Source organism: Rhipicephalus sanguineus, chromosome 4 (genome assembly GCF_013339695.2).
Source record: "Rhipicephalus sanguineus isolate Rsan-2018 chromosome 4, BIME_Rsan_1.4, whole genome shotgun sequence".
Taxonomy (NCBI): Eukaryota; Metazoa; Arthropoda; class Arachnida; order Ixodida; family Ixodidae; genus Rhipicephalus; species Rhipicephalus sanguineus.
This window is the reverse complement of record NC_051179.1, coordinates 34291858-34313658: the sequence shown is the minus strand read 5'-3', so window position 1 is coordinate 34313658 and position 21801 is coordinate 34291858. Positions and strand designations below refer to the sequence as shown.

The 21801-nt window shown below is 48.3% G+C and overlaps 3 protein-coding genes across 3 annotated transcripts in view; 1 reads left to right on the top strand and 2 right to left on the bottom strand.

Annotated features, from left to right (window-relative positions):
• Positions 1-155: 155 nt before the first annotated feature.
• LOC119389749 (molybdopterin synthase catalytic subunit) lies at positions 156-823 on the bottom strand. Its single transcript, XM_037657129.2, has one exon. It carries the CDS (start codon positions 821-823, stop codon positions 383-385), a length of 441 nt encoding a protein of 146 aa, XP_037513057.1. The 3' UTR covers positions 156-382.
• On the bottom strand, positions 585-1294 carry LOC119389750 (uncharacterized). The gene has a single exon (XM_037657130.2). It carries the CDS (start codon positions 1131-1133, stop codon positions 867-869), a length of 267 nt encoding a protein of 88 aa, XP_037513058.1. The 5' UTR covers positions 1134-1294; the 3' UTR covers positions 585-866.
• A 965-nt stretch (positions 1295-2259) lies between these two features.
• The window catches only part of LOC119389747 (guanine nucleotide-binding protein G(I)/G(S)/G(T) subunit beta-1), a 42242-nt gene continuing 22700 nt past the window's right edge, over positions 2260-21801 (top strand). The window contains exons 1-2 of the mRNA XM_037657126.2: positions 2260-2564; positions 4117-4196. Coding sequence (XP_037513054.1) covers positions 4140-4196 — 57 coding nt within the window. The 5' untranslated portion in view covers positions 2260-2564; positions 4117-4139. The remainder of the gene's footprint in view (positions 2565-4116; positions 4197-21801) is intronic.

The window sequence follows — 21801 nt, the reverse complement described above, 5'->3', positions numbered from 1 at the left end:
CGGTACCGTCCTATAGCGTATTTGCGTACCGTATTTCCGTAACTTGCTAAAACTCTCTATTGGCCCACCTAACGTCTCCTTCCACCCGGTGGAAGGAGACACTGCCCATGCAGAAACAGCCAGAGATGGAATAACCTTAAATGTTGTATCTCATCGATGTCATATAAATAAATTTATTGTCAACATCATTAGAAGCAGCTAGCTGAAACTAGCTGAAACAGGCTAAAAAAAAGATCATAGAGTCAACACATTATTCTCAAAGGCGAAAAAAAAAAAGCGCGCCAACACATTTCAGCAACTCGCGATCGATGCAACAGTAGTGCGTGGGCTTTGCTGTCCAGTACCGTTATTTTTTTTTTTTCCCGTTCGGAAAAACGCTGCGTCACCGTCGCGCAATCCAGAAACATTCTTTATTCTCCTTCCACTCCTGGTCACCATCGTCGTAGTGTTCTTTCTTCCACACAGGCACTCGTCGTTTGACCTCGTCGATGGCGTATTTCACGGCATCTTGAGCCTCCTGACGGTGTTCGGACGAGATGGCGATAACGACGCTCGCCTCGCCCACAGGTACGTCGCCCAGGCGATGAATGAGGACGACGTTCTTGACGCGCCATTGTCTCCGCACAGAACCACAGATGCGGAGCATCTCACGTTTCGCCATGGGAGAGTACGCCTCGTAGCTCAGCTTGCAAACACGCTTTCCCTCGAAGTGGTTTCGCGTCGTGCCGAGGAAAAGCGAAATGGCACCGCAGTCCGGAGATCCGACCTTGGCCAACAACGTATCGACGTCTAGCTTGCCCGCCGACAGTTCTACGTAATCCATGTCACAGCAGGCGGGGCCAAACGGGTTGCTTCAGATGGCGGGATCAACCGCCGCTGATAGGAGGTATGAAGGCGACCTCGTCTCCTTGTCGCAGCGTCACCTCGACTCCCGAATCGACGTACGACTCGTTGACTGCGATCACGGCGGTCCGCTGCAGCACCGCAAGCTTTGGGAAGGCGTCGAAGATTACCTTTTTCAGCTCCTCGACGTCTCGAAGCACGGCTGGCACGACGAGCGAAGCCTCAGAGGCGCCGGCCAGTTCGCGGGCCTTGGCGAAAAGTAGCAGTCGCACGGGCACTTCCGGCCGCATGGCACGCAACAGCTGTTCGAATGCGGTTCCACTCGGATTTTATCAAACGCGTACTCGAGCGATCTGACGATTTCCGTCGGCCAACACCGCGCGGCAAGGTCAGAGCGAAACAAGGCGCGTAGCAGACGCAGTTGGCTGCGCACATGTGGAGGAAAAAAAGCCGGCTGCGCTATTTACAATTTAGGCCGCAATGCGTCGCGGCTGACGCGACAGCGGCGGCCTCTCACGGCGGCGTCGGCAACGATCGGTAGCTAGTTTGCGTAGGTTGCCATAGGTGGCGGGAAATGGTCTAAATTTGTATAAATTTGGTAATGGAAAGTTAACGTGTTTTTTTTTTGTAATTTTCCTGGGGGGAGTGTTCTTATCTGACAGATGCACGTTGCACTAGGAAAGTGATCTTAATTCACAATTCAAATCCGACATAAAAATTTCATCCATACAGGTTTCATGTGAAGAAAAAAAAAATAAAGAGCATTAACGTGTTCGAAGCGCGTCGTAATTTTATACCATCGCCAACCTTCTGCTCTTTAATGCTAACGCAAATGAATTGAGAGACTGGAACAATTACAGATACCAACTGCGCGCGCGTGCTTTATCTGCGAAGCGCCAATCCTGCAATTTCAAAAGTGGGCTTTGCCACATATATGTCGTGTGATGCAGTGAAACAACTTGAATGCTGTTCCTCCAATGGGCGTCACGATTGAGGGCCGAGTAGTTGTCACTCGCAAATTAAGTCGACCGTTCACAGTTAGTCTAGATTACCGATAAAGCATTCTACATTAACACGCACCTGCTCGCTCGTATTTTAAGGATGAGAATAAGCTGACTCAAGTCCATGTACAGTGCTTGCGTAGCTTGCGCAGATAAGTTCGATGATGCCACTGGTTCCAGCATTCATTATATTGTAGCGGGCGTGCTTTCACAGCTAATACCACGAAATTTAGCAAATAACCGCGCGAAGTACAGGGGCAACAAAACAAGCAAACGCGAAATGCCGTCACCCGCCCCTGGACCGAAGGCTTTCCCGGAAAAAGTAATATCCGTGCGTCATTTCCGGTAGTAGTGCGTGGTCCTCCGCGCAGCCGCTGTGGGATTGTGTTCGGCGCATGCGTCGAGCGGTTCGCTATTAAATTCAGTACGGGGTCTTTGCCGGTTTGTGCACGGGAGCCGCACCCTGCTCAAGGCGGTCGGGAAAAAAATTTACGAACGCGCTCGAGGTTTCTCGTGCACTCGCCGGATATCGAAGTGCGGTGGATGCTGAAGTGTGGTTTGTGAGGTTTGTTGGACTTACGTAGTGGACATTCTTCCATGCTGCTCAACGAACTGCTGTGACGGCACGCTGGGACACCATTCGCCCCACGGCAAGCCTGGGACACCCGGCGAATTGTTTCAGCGTTAGGCCTATTATTAGAGGGAAGTTACTCTCGGAAGGTATGGTTCCTTCACGTTTCGCCTTATTCCGTCCCAAGTGTACGGCCGTGCCGCACGGATCAAGCATTGCGCGCGTTCGCTTGGGCGTTTGGAACTACTTTCGAGGCGCGAGTTCGGCGGAAACATTGACAATTATTCCTGAGTTAGGGCTAGCGCTGCTCCTCCCAGCGCTGTAAAATGGCGGATATTATGTTCCGATGGGCTCAAATTTCGTTCGTCGCTGACGAATCTGCTGGACGTTGCGATCGCAAACGTCGTGCTAGTGGCCGCACTTCATCCTGGACTTTGCTTTCGGCCAAAGCATCAGTGTGTCGGCTCCGCTCGTGGAAATCTGTGCATAGCCGCACGATGTGCCCGAAGTGGTGTGACATACTTGGCTTGTTTGCAAAAACAACGTGGCGTCCCGCCTTGCGAGGGGTTACGCCCGCTCGCGCGCACTGACGCTCAGCACGCAGGTGCCTTTGCATGGCCGCTTTAACAGCTCGTGCGAGCACCACCTGCTCGATAGATTCGGAAACCGCCCGATGCGCTGATCTCGATAACCCTAAACTGGACCGGTGCCCATCGGCGGCTTGTCTTTCGTTCGCGCATTTATTTGCTCTCTGATCTGCCCGAGGCTAGAGTACATATTTGGTTTGCAAGTGCTGGTGATTGACCTGTCCACATTGCACGAGTCTAGCACACCCTCCGCCTTTTGCGATTGCAGTTTAACGTGTAGTTCTAGGCCTAACGATCGCTCTAGTGACAACTTGCAGATTGAAGCTAACCTACAAACGTATGTGCGGCGGCGAACTACATGAGGCTTCTCGAGCTCGGCGCACAGCACACATCCGGGGGCAACGCAGCAGTAGTGTTTGTGCCTCTAAGACGACCCAACCCCTTCTCCGTGTGCCTGTTCCGGCTCATTGGAACCGCGAAGGCGTTGCGTGTGTGGCGTGCAAACTTGTTTCCGCCGGGAGTGTATTGCAACCTGAATGTGGGCGCGGACATCTTGTCTCTTGCTTTCGGAAGGCGCTGATGCTTTTCCGAATGTCAACTAGCTGCCTATGACGCAAATTATTTACGTGTTGTGCTGTGCGTTGTAATCGTCGTTCATGCACATTCTTTATGGCAGTTTAGGTGACTAAAATGATCACTTCAAAAGTTCTGAAGGTTGTACGTACGGAAATATGTTTTGTGTTGCTGCCAAGCTTGGAAGACGTGCCGAAAATAGTGATAATTAATTTGATCAGTCACGAAATTGTTTGTTTAGGTACACAAGTGGCCAGGCATTTCTTTGTTACACCTTTGTACCAACTTCTTAACAGCAAGTCATACTTTAAATTCTTTTTAACATTGTAGGGATGGTGCACTACTTTTGACAACCCGGGTGTGATCAATTCCTCTCGAGGATGTACCGTAGTGCCAGATGAAACTAGTCCGCAATTCGTTTGGGTGCGCTGGCAATCCCTTCAGTGCACACAGGAAATTGCGGCTTACATATGCCACCATTCTTTTAATTTACACTGACATTGTTTCAAATGCAATTGCTGATGTAATGTCTGTTTTTCAGGTTGAGGAGCCTAAGCTAACAAAATGAATGAAGTGGAGAGTCTACGTCAAGAAGCAGAGACATTAAAGAACACAATACGAGTAAGTTGACATTTCGCAGCTGAGGGTGCAATTAAGACTACTTATTTTATGCATGCATGTCTTCTCTTGTCAAGCACTGAGTTGACGGTAAGCTTGTGTTGTGATACCTAGAGAACTTAGTTTCATGGGTTATTTTTTGCTAGCATTGGATGTCACAAATTGGTGGGAGTACCTTATTGCCAACCTTAGACGCTGCGTTTTTTGGACCCTGTAGAGTTTTGCAGAGGCTACACCTAGCTGTGTAAAGACACTCAGCACAACATGAAATGCAATTTATAAGGTTTTTGTAGTTTGCAGATCAGACAAGATTCACGGATTGTTTGATCATATGCAGTGTTTGGCTTACGTGACAATACAGCAAAATTTTGACACCTATGCCTGTTATTTGCTCCAACAATAGAAATAGAGGCAGTATACTGAAATTACTCATTTACCTGATCTTGTAAATGGTGGAAATTTGATGAAAACAGGTGTAGGAACAAAACAGTCACTTTCTTGATGGTGCTGCTACGATTTCATTGAAGTGTCCACACTTTGATGCGATTCTCAATATTTCTTGATCCTGACACTTCACGTGAAGGGTGATCTATCACTACGGGAGCTGCGGCAGTATTTCAGTATCTTGCGCCACCAATTTCTACTACCATGCTACACTGCACGATGACGTAACATGCATCACAACACCTCTAACCTTCAGTACATGCCAACTTTATGTTCCCTACTCAGGTACATATGTGGGGCGTCTGCATAAGCAAAGATACACCACACTATAGTTTGGTACAACTTTTAGCAGGCGGATGCACTCAAGCCTGCACCATTGTGTGCGCATTTTAGACCGACATCATAAGCTACATTGTCAGGGACCCCACTATTGGAGAACATCACTGAGTGCATGAGTGGGACTGTAGAGTTGCGGAGGCAATCAGCTGCTGTCCTTAAGTCATCCGGGTGGGGCCTCACCTGCGTTCTTAGATTGTATCCGACTGTAGCTGATACGTTGCTTTGTACCATCAGTCTCTTGTGCTTCATATCTTATGTGTAACTGCAAGTTTGCTTTGTACAAGGGGATGCAAACCAGTTTCACTGACAGAGCGGCAATCAGCTGCACTTATCAGCTCTCTCTACATTATTGCAGACAGCGGTAGGAGCCACTAGCATAACATCTTTGGCTTGAACACAGGCATAACAAGACTTTTTGCATTTTTCTGTAATGCCTATGCGAGCCTACGTTGAATTGAAATGTCCTGAAGTTGGGGATGTCATTCTGTCATGCAACATTTTCAGCGAGCACTTTCAACAGCATCCGGGTATTAAATTGGGTGGATACCATGTTCATCAGCACATGCCTTGCGTTGCAGCAAAAGCTATGATGCACGACTATTTAACAACAGGAACAGCTTTCCACGCAGCCAAATGTATTGCAACTTTTCTTGAAAAAGTGGCATGCAGTCGTGTCTCCTTGGAGATTCGCAATGCTGGGTTCCATCGTTGCACAAGCCATCCTTCTGCAGTTTCGCATGTGCACTACTCTCGAAGCCCAGGAGGCATATGTAATTGCCTCCTGTGGATGCACTGTAGTGCTAGATAACACTAGCCAGTGATTCACGACATGTGCTCTGGGAGGTCCCCCTGTCATGCACACAAATCACTGGCTTACATGCATTTCGCTTTCTTACTGCCCACGAGGAATGTTGTGTGCATTTGGTAAGGCCCCCCTGTCTGAATGTAGTATTCCAGCAGTTGTTTTTGCCATGTGCATTTCTGTGTGGTCCTCAGATACATATTGGCACATTAGTTTTTTTGGGCGGCTCGCTGGCTTCGACGTTTCACAGGTTTGATTCCTCCACATTCCATCGAGGGCAGACTGCAAGAGCCACACCTTACCAGACTTTGAGCCCACGTTAAGGCAATCCATGTAGTCAGGATTGATCCATAGCTGTCTGCTTATGGCATCTCTGTAATTTCAGATCGTTAAACCATACATTTGAATCGTGATGTTTGTTTTCCATCCCATTGGTGGTGGAACTTGCGGGTGAAAGGTGCTCTCAATTAGGGGCATATTGTCAGTAGCTTGTAGACGCCTCGATACGAAGCAGTCTGCAGCACCAGTTAGTGCAAAGGTACAAGAAAATATACATATAAGTGCTTTAGAAAAGTGGCATCAGTTTGCTTATGATACAGCAAATATGTTCTTAAAAAAAAGCTCATATCAGAGAAACGCATTGTATGTCAAGTCTCTGTAATCGTTTCTGTGAGGGTTTACCATGTTTCACATCACAAATTTTCAATATACTAGCACGGCCTTTTTTCAGCATGTGCACCAGCACACGTTTTCTTAGGTTAAAGCGTTCTTCAACAGCTTTTGATGTTGCAAACAAATGAGCATGGTGCGTAAATAATTCTAGCGAAAGAAAGAAGGTGCACCGACCAAATGAAAAATGACCGAGGCGTCGTTTCTTTTAAACTTTTGTTTCGTAAGTGTACATTCTTTCATCATTTCATCCCGACTGGACGGGTGTCTGTCAAACTCTTGATTTCATAGTATTCACAATAGAGGAGAAAGGATGGAGGAAGGAACAAAGCAAGCGCTGACTTCCAAGGGTGGATTTATTGAAAAACGCAGATGTATATATGTCAGCGTACTTGCTCACGTGAGTGCACGCGAACCGTCGCGTAACAAGCATCAAGAAGTTAAGCAAAAACTTATCAGACGTAACAAAATGTGGGATAACCAAGAGCACTAGAAAACAATGCAAAGCAAGTCAAAAGATGTGTACCATGGTTTACCACCATCAAGATATGCCAGTTCTTTTGGTGTCAAGGCAACCGAGGGCTTGCTAACACAGTTACCCTTGGCAATAATCGTGGCCTCAATGATCACTCTTGTCTGATAATTCACACGTTGCGCCAGGACCACAGTTTGGTCAAACACTGGAGTGCAGCCGCACTGAGCACAGTGCTGAGCAAGGAACCCGTCATTTCTTTTCTGCACCTCTAAATTGTGCTCTTGTAACCTGATGGTCAGGCATCACTTAGTTTGACTAACATATCTGAGACCGCAGGAAAAAGGAACACTGTTCACTACTTTGTCAGCACATTCAACACTCCTCCCTCTCATTTTCGTCTGTGCATGTGTACAACACAAGCGACCACAAGCGGCCGGACCACTCGTGGTCCTGCTGTCATGTGACTCGGCCATTGGCGGATCGATCCGTCGTGTGAACCCACCTTAATGAACCTCACCATGGCATGTGACTTCGGTTCTTCATCCAGTGTGGAGCATGCAATGCCACAACTAAAGCAGCGCTGCGGTGCAAAATAAGGAGGAAATAATAAAAGAAGCGGGGTCTCGGCACAACAACATAAGAGTGCTCTCTCGCCTCTAGCGATTGAGTGTACTGACGGCGTCAGATGAAACCCGAACAATGGCAAGCCTTCGGAATGGTATAGCGAGCGCCGTCCAGTTATTGTCATGGGCAGGTGCGCATATGCGCAGTGCGGCCGAACCGGATGCACGCGCCTATCAATGTTGATGACAGGACGGCGCACTATACCATTGTGAAGGCTTGCCACTGTTCGGATTTCATTTGACGCCGATAGTACACAGCTTTCTGCGAAAGCTAGCCAAAACAAAAGGAGAGTGTTTACTCTGGCAAGGAAGCTTGCTTCCTGGAGGCATGGTAGCATGCAGGTCTTCTAAGATACACAATAATGGACCAATTTGAAAAATTCTTTTGGTGTAACACTCTCGAAATAACACCTTGTAGCTTCCTGTTATTAATCAAAGCTTGCATTGGGGCCTTGTAAAGAGGCCTTTTTATGCAGTATGTGGCAACCTTTAATAACATCAGGCGAAGCTTTTGCCACTTTTGAGCTCTCTCATGGGGAAATGAAACTGCAGCAAAATTCCTGGCACAGCAAAATGCAATTGTGTTCATTGTGATCTCACAGCTTGCTCTTAGGAACATGCAAAATAAAGCAAATGTAACAGATTCCATGCAAACCTACCATATCTAACGGTGTAATGGCACCCTTGCATGTTAAGCTCACTACTACAATCAAAACTGACTATATTGAACTGCTTGTGGCACGACAATGTTTCAACGAAAATGCATAGGAAAATCTGCAGATACATCGAGCAGTAATAGCAGAAACACTTCGTACATTGGACAGCACGAAGTGCCCCAAGAAGTTTTCTTCTCCGCAGAAAAGCTCTGCTCTCCCTCACAAGCTTTTCCTCACAGAAGGAGACTTTCCTGCATGCATTTGGGAGAGCAAGCGGTGTGATAGGTGGACACCGCGCGTAGCAAGTAGAAACTACCACTTCCCATCACGTGCCTTCTCCCATGATTCCTCGTCACCGCGCCCGCCGTTCCATCGTGCGCAGTCGCTGTTCACGGCGGTTCTCTTCTCCCTTTGTTAACGCGATGACCTCCGTGAAATGGAATAACTGGCTGCTTTTCACAAAGCTGGTGATAATCAAAACAGTCAAACGTGGGGAAAAGAAATTTGACGTTGCCGCTGCGTACATCATCTCAAGAAGCGCGCCGAGTGCGATATCGAAGAACAAGGCAGCCATTAGGGCCAAGGCGGACAAGAGCGTTACAGCACACATCGAGTTTTAGCACAGCTGTGTATGAAAACGTGGAGGCGCCATTTACATTGATACCGTATTTTCTCGCGTATAACCTTCACGCTGAACTACGAACTGTGGAAGGAAAAAATCTTTGCGTATTGCCGTGAAGCCACCTTCATTGCCCATTATTGTGAAGTAATGATGAGAAGCCAACTTGTGCACCGAAATTCTTAAAGGGGTACTGACACGAATATTTTCAGTTGTCGTTTTTTTTGCGTCAAATGAAAGTTCAAGCCCTCAAGAGCCTGGAAAAGGTAGTGCTAAGCGCGAGTGCGTCCTGAAAAAGTAATTACAGTATGTTTTTAAAAGCTAGTTTCGGTTCCTACTGTACCCTGACGTCACAACATGGTATGAGCTTCTCGTCACGTGCTCGCACAATATACAGTGACGTTTCCACGGCCGCTCCACAACGTGGCTCCGTTGGTGACGCACAAGCGGCCATTTTGTAAGTTTTGATGACGCACAAGCGGCCATCTTGGAAGTTTTGGTACCTAACGTCATCACAACTAGCCAGACTGCTGCGTGAAGTCACCAGAATTTGTACTGTAGCCTGACGTCAAGCTAGTGTCGATGTCAGTAGGTGCGCCATGGAAAAATTGACTTTAATATCAAATTAAAATACCTTATCAGGATTTTCTGAGCTTCAAACTTGCTCAGAGCCGTCTCTGCATACAGGAGATATGTATGGCACAGTAAACTTGCCTTCGAAAAAAGGTGTCAGTACCCCTTTAAAGAAAATATTATGAATTGTTTAAAAATTTAATCTCGAATTATACAATATAATCGAACTAATTGCGGCTTTTTTGCGAGTTCAATATATGCAGGTTTTAGTGCAGTGTGTTCACATCTGCTTAGAGATTCATGCGCAGCTGTGCAAGAACTTCGTGGATCAGTTGCATGTGTAATTACGACGTTTTTATTTGTCATGACTGAAACGTTTCGAAAGCGAAGTCTACTATTTTAACTGTTTCGTTACTGAAGGGAAAAAAAAAGGCTAATTTTCAGTGCTTCCAAAAAGAATTTTTTTTTTTCTTGGAACGACTAGACAGATATAGCATTGCTATACACTTCTGTTTTGTCCTCTGGTTTGCAGAAATTGCACTACTATGAATGAATGAGACACGTGCAACGCAAAGGAACAGAACACAAATGTTTTGGTGCCCAGTCTATAATTGCAAGAAATTGCAGCCTCATTGATTGTTATTGTGATGCATTAAGATACTGATATAGAGATTGCACTCCTTAAAGGGACACTAAAGGCAAATATTAAGTCGACGTTGATTGTTGAAATAGCGGTCCAGAAACCTCGTAGTGCTGCTTTTGTGCCAAGGAAGCGCTTATTTTGAAATAAAATCACGTTTTTAGTGGTCCGCATCGCGTTAGCGCGCTTCAAATCTCCCGCCTGAAAATACGACTCTCATACGTCACTGCTGCCGTGCCCAACATTGCCCGCTTTTACTGCGCGGCCGCCGACACTAGTAGCAGCCGAGCGGAAGTAGCGGAACCCACAGTAGCAACAACGGCGCTGCGGCAAAGACTTGCTCGGATGGGCCCATTCAAAGCCGTCACCAAGTTGCGGTTGGTCTCGTAATCCTCAGTACGAAAGTGCAGCGAGCACACACGCAGAGGTTTTCACTGTTTGGCACACTGGCGCAATGGCATGACACTAAGCCACATCGAGCGTAAGGGTTCATTCCGCGGCACCCAGTGAAAAGACACACCGGTTTCCTTGCTGCAGCACTGGCGTTGTGCACCATTCGGGCATCCGGCAATATCACACGCATGCGGCATTTTGTCGAACTTTCTGTCAGAGCGACTTTCACGAGCGCGCAAAACACGCACGGCAGTACGCGATCCCGAAACTACCACTGAGACAGGCGAGGCACAGCTCGGCGAAAACGGAACCTTTGAACCATGTTTGAACCACGCGCGCCGTTCCCCATGGCAACGCCACGGAGGTTTTGTTTTCCATGAATCATGCGGAAACGAACAAACAGCATTTTATTACGTCTTTTGATGCTCGGAATGTTCTTTTTTTACTGCTGCTAGTTTGATTACGAGTGATTTATTGTAGGCCGACTTCCCTACGTCATCGGGATCACTTCGAAAATGTCCCACTCGTGGCGCTCATCATGTGATACATTTAGCTTAATTTCTCGGTAAGTAGGGCACTGCTGTTGATAATATTGCCGTTTTAGAAGTTGTCATACATTGGGCTTTCACTCTGACATAAATTGTTATTTGCCTTTAGTGTCCCTTTAAAACAGTCCCGGCTAGACTATGTAAATGCTATTCAAGACTGTGGATGTTACGTGTCCAGCACGTGTTTCACTAGGCATTTATTTCTACGTTGTTGCACTAGCACTTGCATGCAGAACACAGCACAGAGATAATAGTAATAAGTGATTTAAGTTGGGTTTGCATCGAAATGCTGTGGACTCCGGGTTGGTTTGGCGTGTGCTGTGGGATAGATGGGCTAGAGCACAGCTGGGTCACTCGTGCAGAATCTTGTTTTTTGCTACTAGTTGGTCATTGGTCTCAAAGGATAGCGAGCGACGCAAAACAATGAGGACAGCAATGAAGAGTAACAGGACGTTTACCTTTGATCCATGCTGTTGTCTCGCTCCGCATAATGGCTGGCCTTTTGCTTATCTGTGCTTTCTTCTTTCCTGGGCATCACCGGCTGCTCGGCCTGCTTTTTCCTCCTTCGTGCTATTCTTTGCCTATATGTGGGTCATCACATTCAGCTCCTCTACTTCGTGGTTTGGAGAATTATAAACAGACAGGGATTGGCATGGGTGTATCGGCGCAGTTTGCTGTGTGAAATGGGCAATGGAATTGCTGGCTTGTGCACACATGTTTTAAGCTGGGAACAGTCGCTTTAAAGGTAAGCTCCTCCAGCACTTTAAATAGCACCAATTTCTCTGTGTTCTGCTTTGAGATAATGGCTTAATACAGGTAGCAATATAGATCGTTTTTGTTCAGCGGCAGGTGAGGTGTGGTGCTGTATATTAGAGAATCAAAGAGCCCAACATTTAACATGTTCCAGCTGAGGTGGTGTCTCAGTGTTGAAAATGTGCCGTGATGCTAAACTCGAGGATGTGGGCTCACTTCCTGGCTACGGTGGCCACATATTGATGGGTGTGAAGTGCAAGAACATCCGTGTACCTAGATTTATGTGCATGTTAAGGGACCTTAGTGGGTGAAAGTTAATCTGGAGTACCTCACAGCGGCGTGCCTCATAATCATACTTGGTTTTGGCCCGTAAAACTGTAGCAATTGTTATTTATATCAAGTGTTGAAACATGCGATTCAAGACAAAAGGATTCTTTGTCCATGATACATTGGAAATGCGATCGTGGGAATTTGTGAAAGACTTCTCAAAGAACGATAATTCGTAGTGCAGGTGTCACATGTTGCAGTTTCGATCGTGATCAAGCCCGATCCACGTTGAATTTCTCGACTGTAATTGGCTCCTCTCCACAGCTTACACAAATTGACCAATCTGGAACGAGAAGTTCAATGCCGATCAAGCTCTGTTGTGATCGAAAGTGTACCATGGCACCCTTACAGGGGCGTAGCCAGGGGGGGGGGGGGGGGTTGGGGGGTTCAAACCCCCCCCCCCCCCCCCCGAAATTTTTCAATTTTGCTTGCGTATATAGGCACGCACACATACAAACGCACGCACAAACATACATAAAGTATGGTTGAACCCCCCCCCCCGAAAAAAATTTCTGGCTATGCCCCTGCACCCTTATATAACATTTAATGCCATAGCACACTTGTTGTTATTGTAAAACTTAAGATAATTGGGGCCCAAGTTTGTCCACATAGTACAAATTTGAGAGAGAAACACCAGTTTCGACAAGCTTATGGCAAACTGCATCAGTATTGACATGTACTGACATGTCAAGAAGCTGTGTAAATATAAATAAGAAACATACTAGGGCAAGTGTGGCACCGTGTGATCAACAGAGGGAACTTGGTGAAAGCTGTTCACTGTCGGAAAGCAGAAATAATGTTTGCAGGATAGTACGGTGCTCAAGCGCCGCCATCTTGGACTGATAACATTGCAATTTTGTATCCGTGTCAAATAAACAAACAGTGCTACGGTGAACTAGCACCCACGAAAACGCTTGGGCCGGTACATTCAACGTTTCATGACCATGATCATTTCATATTACGACGTGGAACACCGACAAAACAATCGCTTATCAGTCCAATATGGCGGCGCCCATGAATCGAAAATAAAATTGTGTATTGGAGCTGTGCTTTGCCGTAAAAGCTACATTTTCCATCAACAAATTTTCTTGGCACTGTTTGCCAGAAGGTTTGCAGTCATTCATTCTTTGTGCTATACTATTACCAGAAACAGATGTGTAGCTCACAGTTCTGTGTATCTGCTTTGCCATCTTCCTGTGCCATTGTTACAGCAACCTGGCTTACCATGACTTGTCTTCGAAGTTTTTCAAGCTATTCCTCTCTCTTGCATGCACTCTCATGCACAAAGTTATAGCAAATGTGTCAGGACTGCAGCTTTGAAGGAGGGCATGAGTTCATTAATTGGCAATGTGTGACTGCGGCCACTGCGAGCATCGATAATTGTGTTCAGCAGCTATTTTATGTAGTGTAATACATTAGCCTGATGGTCACCCCTGTCGCACTTGATATTTTTCTGTCCAAATAACAAGAAATGTTTCTTGTTATGAGGCAGGTAATGCATGTGACAGTTGCAGCCTTGAAGAGACAAATTCGCTTGTCGAAATGTCGGCTCTGGCGACACCCCGTGTTCACAAGTTTTTCATGTGACAGGTCTGTGTCACTCTTTGTAGAATACTGTGTGAGTGGGCACACACTCAAATTCTGAGCAAGCATCTCCTCGAATTTCACTCACTTCTGATTTCAAGTTTCCGTGCGATTCCGCAAAAGTGCCCCACCCCCCTTCCGATCCACACCCTAATAACACACTGTCCAGGTAACACTGGCATGCTTGAATCCAATCCACGCCTGCTTAGCAGCCCGAGCCCTCTGCACCTGAAAGTTATCGTCAGAATGGGTCGGCAGTCCAGGAATTAGACTAATTCTCCAACACACTCCCCATATCTCATGTATTTCTTGCTCATTTGTTTTATTTCTGCAGATTTCTTCCTCATTTAGTACTTTTCTTCATTGTTGCATGGGCAGCTGTGGCTGAATGTTTTGGATTCTTGGAATATTTTGCTGCTTCTATTGCTCTATGTTGCTGAGATTGTGTCCTCACCAAGCAGTGCAAAATATCACTGGAGAATTCCAGGATTATAAGTTCTGTCTCAATTTGCTAGCTGGTGCAGGATACTAAAACTGTACGTGTGTGCAGTTAACTGCCTCGCCTTTTTTGGTTCTCTTCCTCTTGAATTGGTTTCGGCACTTTTTCGTGGAGTCATGATAAAGTTAGCACCAACAAATTTGTTACCATCAGGCATCGTAACAGTACAGCTTGAGTAACCCTTATTACTAGTCTGTCTTTTGTCTTAGGATTTTACTTACCTTGAGAGGACATAGTGTGCCATCTACTTGGTTTGTCTACGTCCTTTCTGCAAGTTGTGGAGTTACTTTTACACAAACATGAACGGTTGCTTGTTGCTTATAGCAGTTGCCATTTTTAGACTGCACTCTCTGTTCAAAGATGTCACACAAATCATGCATCATCACTCATAAGCTCAGGGCTTGCTATTGTGAGGTCTTGCACCTCTGGAAAGGCCAACAAAGTGCACGTAAGCATATCTCCGAGTTGGAGCAATGTGAAAGAAAACAGATGCAATGAAATGTAGGTTTTTCACTTAGAAAATAATTGAATGTTGTGGATGAAGATGATTTGGAGGAGGAGGAGGGGGGGAGGGGGGAGTTGCGTCATACTGCAGCACCTTTCAATTGCTCTCTGCTTCATAATAATTTTGCAGTCTGCTTTTCCGTGCAGTAGTGGTGTACATAAGACATTTTCCACCTGTTTCGGCATGGCATGATTTCTTCTTGGCCAGTCATTCTTGCGAAGGGCCAGTCACTATAGCAACTTTTTCTAACGCTGTATATTAACTTTGCTCGGTGAATTGACAGCATTCTTGTGGCGTATGCTACATTGCTTCACCCAGGCATTCGTGATGTGTGGAAATTAATTGCCAATTCAAACATGAAAAATTGTGGTTGTTGTATTTGATCACATTACATGCCATATAGCTTACGACTGTGCATTTGTCATTTTGCTTCTTTTACTGAAGTACTCGGGTTTTTTGTTTTGTTTTTTTCAATGCAGAGATTCAATTCAGTGTGCCAAGTTCACATCAGTTGTCAGCATGCATGTACTCGTGCATGCATTCCAGTCATTCTTCGAGTTACGTCAATTAGAAACACATTTGGTCAGTCGCCTTAGTGTGGAACGTTGCAGTCACATTATTAACAAGTCTCTTGTCCACACGGCTGTTGGTTGCATCAAACTAAGTTGACTATGGTTTGTTTGACTGCATACATCTTGCATTTAGCTTACTTTGATGCGGGTATTTTTGTACTTATGTCACCTGCTGGCATGTTCAAAACTTCTGTCTGCAGTAGCGTGGGAAGTTGACCTCTTCGTTTCTCACTGCTTGTAAGGAAACCATTTGTTTGAGGGAATGTAGCCTTAGGTGCCAAAGCAGCATATTACTTGGTGCGACTACTTGCACAGCAGGGGCGTATCCAGGAGATAGGGAGGGGGGGGTGCAGTTCAGTCATACTTTAAGCATTTTCGTGCATGTATTACGTGACAAATTCGAAAATTACGGGGGGGGGGGGGTGTCTGGACTTCACCTCGCTATGCCAGTGCTGCACAGCGGTCACCGTTCTTCCCTGGTCTGCGCTCTGTGGCGCACCATAGTCTCAAATTGCACAGGTGTGGCACTTGGCAGTGCAAAGACGAGTTTCTCCTGTGACGCATAGGCTTCGAGGGGCCCCCTGCAGTAGCGTGCACATGGCATTTGCAGCAGGCTGGCCGGCTGGCCACTGCAATGGGTTAATACGATGACTCCCTCTACCCCACCCCACCCCCGGCGCCTTTCGCGGCCCCGTCTCCGGCGGGCTGCAGTTCGTTTCCCCTGCACGGCCTGCTGGCTTTTCGAACGTTTCTGGTGCTTCCGTTCTTTTTTTATATATACTTTTTTCCGCTTTGAGCGTCCGGCCCGTGACGTGTGCGGCGGGCCCCCCTTTCCCCCGCCGCCTCCTGAAAGCCGGCGCTCGCTCGTTCGGCTTTCCTGCCGGCCGTTGTGCCGCGGGCTCATGTTGATCGATTTTCGAAAACGGCGCTGGTGCCATGCGGTGGGGAGGAGGGTTGAGTTGTGTTCCTCCTCGCCTAATGACGTCACTGGGAGCGGCGGCGTTGGTTCTGCTTGCCCGTCGCTGCTGCCCCGGGAGTGACGTTCTCCGCCGTGGTGCGTGCGTGCGGTCCGCCGTCTCCTTTGATCTTTTCTGTTAGAGCACAGCATGGTGGTTGTGCTGTATAGTTTCTTTTTTTCAAACCTCCGCCCTCCTTTTTATTCGTTTTTCTCATTCTCTCGCACGCGTTCGCGGTGTGTGCCCAATGCACGTTGTTTTGCGTTTCCTGGCGCGCGCTCGTGGCAGCAGTGGCGGCGGCGGCAATCGCATCGTTGTGTTAATGGCTTGGTAGCCGTTCGGAAAAGCGAATATACTGTAGTGACCGAATGGGTCACGCAGATATCTTTTTTTTTTTTTTGTCTCACACAGCCGCTGTGCAGTATAGACCGCAGGTCCCTTTTTCTACGCCGCGGACGTCCCGCAATGAAAACGCGGCCGGCGCGCGCGTTGCAGCTACGATCGTCCATTGCGGTCCATTCTCGTAATGAAGCCAGTGAAGCTCGCGCAGGGGACTCCCTCTAATGCAGTTCTTGTGGCCACTGCAGCAGCACCGTGCGCTTCTCTATTTTTATTTTATTTTTGTTTTGTCATTCTTCTCTGGCGTCCTCTCTAAAGCCTGTTTCACATGCAGCGATTTTGCTCCAAGAGCGGAGCGGCTGCCGTCGCGGAAGCCCAAAAACAGGTTTTTTCGAGCGACCAGTGGACGCGCGATGGAGATCGCCGGAGTTGGAAAAATTCGCGAGCGGCAGAGCGGCTGCCCAAGGTCAACCAATGGGGGAGCAGTGACGCGGGGAGCACGTGACCGTAGGGATGGAGTCGAGAGCAGCCGCGCGCGCCGGGAGGAACTCGCTCCGACTCGGTTTGCTAGCAGACGACATTCGCTGCAACGAGCTGGCAGTGTAGAAAACGCCGTTCTTTTCCTTTTGTTGTTCTTTACTGCGCTTCCATCAAAGCAGACAAATCGTTTGCACGTGTCATTTTGTTCTTTTGTATTTTTATCGAATCGTGACACCAACATAGGTCCGCACAGGGGGAACCTACGACACTCCGCACTTGTTCGCAGTAGACGTTTCAGTTTTTTTTTTTACTACTCTGGTGCAGCACGTTCGAACAGTTTACTGTTTTCTTTTCCTTTTTTTTTTTTTTAGTGGTCACGTACCCCGAAGACGACAAATGCCGCCGCCACTTTACTGCAGAATGCCCATAGGCAAAAAAAAAAAAAAAAAGAGACGAGCTCCTTCACAAACCCACAATGTCGTCGACTGGGCCGCTTGCATCCGGTTGCCGGCCCATACGGCGCACCAGCGCCTTGCGGCATTCGAGAGCAAAAGCCACCGAAAGCCCTGTGAAAGCTTAAAACCCCCAAAACAAATTCTTTCTTTCGCTTTTCCATGGCCAAGTGTATGGGCGTGCAACATGACTTGCGTGGTAAAAAAAGAAAGCTGGAACAGAAATAAACGTGACTACTGAAGTTGTTTAATTGCACTCTGATACACTGCACATTTTCATCATTCAAGGTTTAGGCGCGTGAAATTTGATCACCGAAGTAGAAGGCTCGTGAAACTTGCAACCCAAGCGCACCAAAACAAGCGAGCCCGGAGAAAGGAAACCCGCGGATAACGGGCGCTTCCCACAACCATCACTGCGCATCGCAGAGGCGCGCGCCGCGCAAGAGCGGTGCATGTGAAACGAAGCCGCGTCCGAGCGTCCTGCTGCCGCTCGATCGCTGCGGGCCCCGCCGCTCGGTCGCTCGCATGTGAAACAGGCTTAAGAGTACGGCCAGGCCAGGCGTGGGGAGCTCTCCGTATTGGGATCTCTGTCGGACGCAGCTGCGGCGGCAGCTTTGTGCCGGGCAATGTTTGTATATGTTCCCGACGTGGGTCCCCCACCGCACACGGCGACGTGTCTGGTGCAGGGTGCGCACTGTAGTAGTGTCCGCATCCCGTGGATCTGTGTGGCCAATAGCGGCGCAGAACTGGACCCGTGCATTGTGTGGGATATGTTTTGAAATACGCGTCCGATTTGTTGTGTGTGGATATAGTGTGGACGAGGGTGGTGGGAAGTGCGAATAACCGACAGCTTACGTTGATATTCGCCTTTGCGTCGTCGCACGTCGTCCTTGCTCGCTCTGGAGAATAGTTTGGGTGTCCTGACGGAATTGTTGCTCTCGTACACATGTTACGCGCGCTCTATACTGTGCTCCGCACGCCATTAACGCCCTTTATACGTCACCAGGTTCGGAACGTTGCGTGCATTTTGACATGGGCGGAGGGCTCTCGCTTTCCGAGTCAGAGTGAAATGCCCTTGATGCTGCAGCAACCAATCCTGTGGAGCTGGCTTCATTTACTCTTTAGCAGGACACCTTTATTCCGAAGACGAGTCTCGATTAGAACAGCCTGCCTGCTTGCGTTGGTATCATCCCTGACGACGCAAGCGCTTAATCAGCCATACACGCGTTTAATTGATTGTGTGGTCCACTTTGAGGTGGTATTCTTTAGGTATGTAAAGTTGTGATGGTGCAACACTAAATATTAGCTGTCTCAAGGAACTTTCGTGACATTTCGCTGGTAAGGTCGAGTGGCCTCTTTTTTTCTTTCCCCGAAACCTTTTCATTTGCACCAATAATAGAGGGAGCTTTTCTTCTTTCTTTTTTTTTCGCCGCGTGCCGGATAGAATGAAATAAATGTTTGCATCGTTGTTTTACAAAGTCATGTATCCTCCCCGATTTGCATATTCGGCCGTCGGTGCGCACAGTGTCGATTCCGCCTGCAGCCCAGCAGTCGTTCGTGCGATCGTGCTAGCCGATAAGTTGGGGGTCCCTGACCGCAACCACCATAGCGCGAGACTTAGCGTCAAGGTGCACTATCGAGCTTCGAAATACGATTGGCTTGCCCGAAATTGCCGATGACGTAGGAGGAAAAAGCAATGAGCCGTTCCCGGAGGAGGGCGGAGGGAATGACGTCGGCGCCATTGTACACTGCTTGGCATCTTTTAGGGCTTTCGCCGCGGCACTCGGCGCCGTGATGGTGCCGATTAGAACGCGCCCAATAGGAGCGCGAGCAATGGAGCGAAGCACCCTCTTTCCAAAGCCGGTTGGTTGGCGGACGTGCCTCCGTGCACGCGGTGTGTAGCACCTGCCTTTCCTTCGGGGCGGAGAACTCTGCGAGCGACCCGTGGCTCGCTCTCTGGTGATGATGATGGGGAGGAGTGGGAGAAGGAAGCTGCGCCGAGGAGCGGGAGGGAGGACCGGCGGCCTCCCTTCTCCTCGCCGCGGCCAGCGCCTCCCCACCCGCGAGCCCTGGATTTCGGTCTTGACGTCACTCTGACGTCATTCGCCCAGCGCGGGCCTCGAAGGTCACGGGTGTCACTCGTGTGGCTCTTCAAAGCCCGAGTAGGCATGGAGGGGGGGGGGGGGGACCGAATGGGAGGAGGGCGCGTTCGTGCCACCACCACCCCCCTCCCCTCCCCATCGCAGTTCCCGTTCCTGCCTTTGGTAAACTGGGAGTCGGTCGCACGGGCACCAACCCCGCGATGCGGCTTCCGGGGTCGAGTTCGAATGCTGCTCAGAGTGGCTCCATTTCTAAATCCTCTCGCGGTCTTCCTGAAATTTAAGGAAGTGGCTGCCCTATGCGGGGGAATGACGGGGGGGGGGGGGTTGTTTTGGGAGCACTTGTGCAAACATGACTTGGTTTTGTGAATGAGTGACAGGAAAGTTTCCTGTTTACTACATTTATGCTATAGTATGTTTGCTTTGTATATTTATGCTTAAAAACAGGCACAAATGCTGGCATGAAGCTGGCACTATTGTCCCCACTGAATGTGAGCTGGTGTTGCGCACCGTATTTCTTTGTGTAGGTCTCAACCAAGTGTGTGTGCGTGCGTGTGTGTGTGTGCACACACACTTTGTTGCTCTGGGTATTCTTAGTTCTGAACATTTGCAACTGCATTTCTGTTCATCTGCACCTATGAACGGGCCAGTCTAGCCACAGTGGCTCGACATACATTTGAGTTATGCTATTGAGTGTGAGGTTGCCAATTCATCTACCGGGCATGGCAGCCTCATTGCACTGTGAGGGAAATACAACCAAAGCTGTATTTAGGTCTATTTTGAGTAGCTGCAGATGGCCGCAATCTGCCTCTTTCATTTTCCTGCACTGCCCTCTGCCGTTTTGGTAGGGGCCAGGACAACCGGTATCACCAGAAGGAAAACCTCCGAGGTGAAGAGACGTTTCGCGACATTTCCACTAGGGGAAGGGCGCATGCACCGAGGCATAGTGAAAAGGCGGATTGATCTCGAGGCCTCCCACAGCATGGAGGAAGGAAAAATAAGAAGAGGCCCTGACGTCACATTCGTGAAGCCTCCACATCGCAAACACCCGCATCGCCTCCTAGCGAAGGAGCCTCGAAACATTTCGCGATTTCCGCCGTGTCGTTTGCAAGCGCATGCGCGATTCGAGTCTTTTTTTTTTTTCGCCGTGCAAGCGGCGCCGCGGCACAGTCGATTCACGCATGCTGCTCCTGTGTGTGTGTGTTCTTTAGGAAAGCTACGCAATGCCCAGCTCTTGCGCATGGTTGCGTATACCCCGTGCAAATCGCGTGCACTGCGGAAAGTACCGGGTGTCACTTTTCATGTGTACATACACGTTCGCTTCATTGCTGATCACTAATGGATAGTATTCGCATGCGAAGCTCTCGGATGTGCGCTCTGTTGCTTCTTACTCATTGTGTCAACTCAGAACACACGTGAAATTTTGTTTTTGGCGCCTGACGCGCCGTACATAACATGCGCCGAAGGCATCGTACGTTTTTAGCGGCTGTGTCGTTCAACGAAAGGGCAAGAAACTTATGTTGTTGTTATCGGACTATGTGATGTATGTATTGTGCGTTGTGCGCTCGCTGCGTGCTTGTTGTGTGCGTACTGGAATTACAAACTTTACGTACACGATCGCGTATACGATACAGCGGTGTCCTCTTTTCGACGTGAAGTTACGTCAACTATAGGTTGGCGTTGCGCCGAATTGCTACTGCGCTCACTTCATATACACTAACCGCTAATCCGGCAGCAGATCGGGAAATCGGGCTACGAGAAAGGGAAGGCCTAACGCCCAGCAGAACGCGTAAGTCACTGTTTGGTGAGTTCGAATACGATGATGCAGGGGCCGAACGTTTTTGATCACGGCACGTACCGGTGTATTCTGTACTGTTGCACAAAAACGCTCCACGAAGAATTTCAGCACGCAGCGCTCGGGCCTGCCACGCACGAACAGCCTGGTAAACGTCTGCTTGCAACATTTTACTGCGTGTGAACCGCACAATGCGCGCTAAGTTTATGCCGGGACTACAAATCTGCGCAGAAGCTAATCACGGCGGAGAGCACGCCGCAGGGCGTCTGCTGTTTTGTTTGCCCCATAAATCTGACGTCACTTCCGCCACACTTTTCGCAATGCATTGAAATACGATAGGGCCTCTCCTTAGTATTCCTTCCTCCATGTCCCACAGTACTGTTCATCATAATCCCACATGTCATATGGAACATTATAGATGGCATAATTTGACTTTCACTCATGAATACGGCCAACTGTATATGTT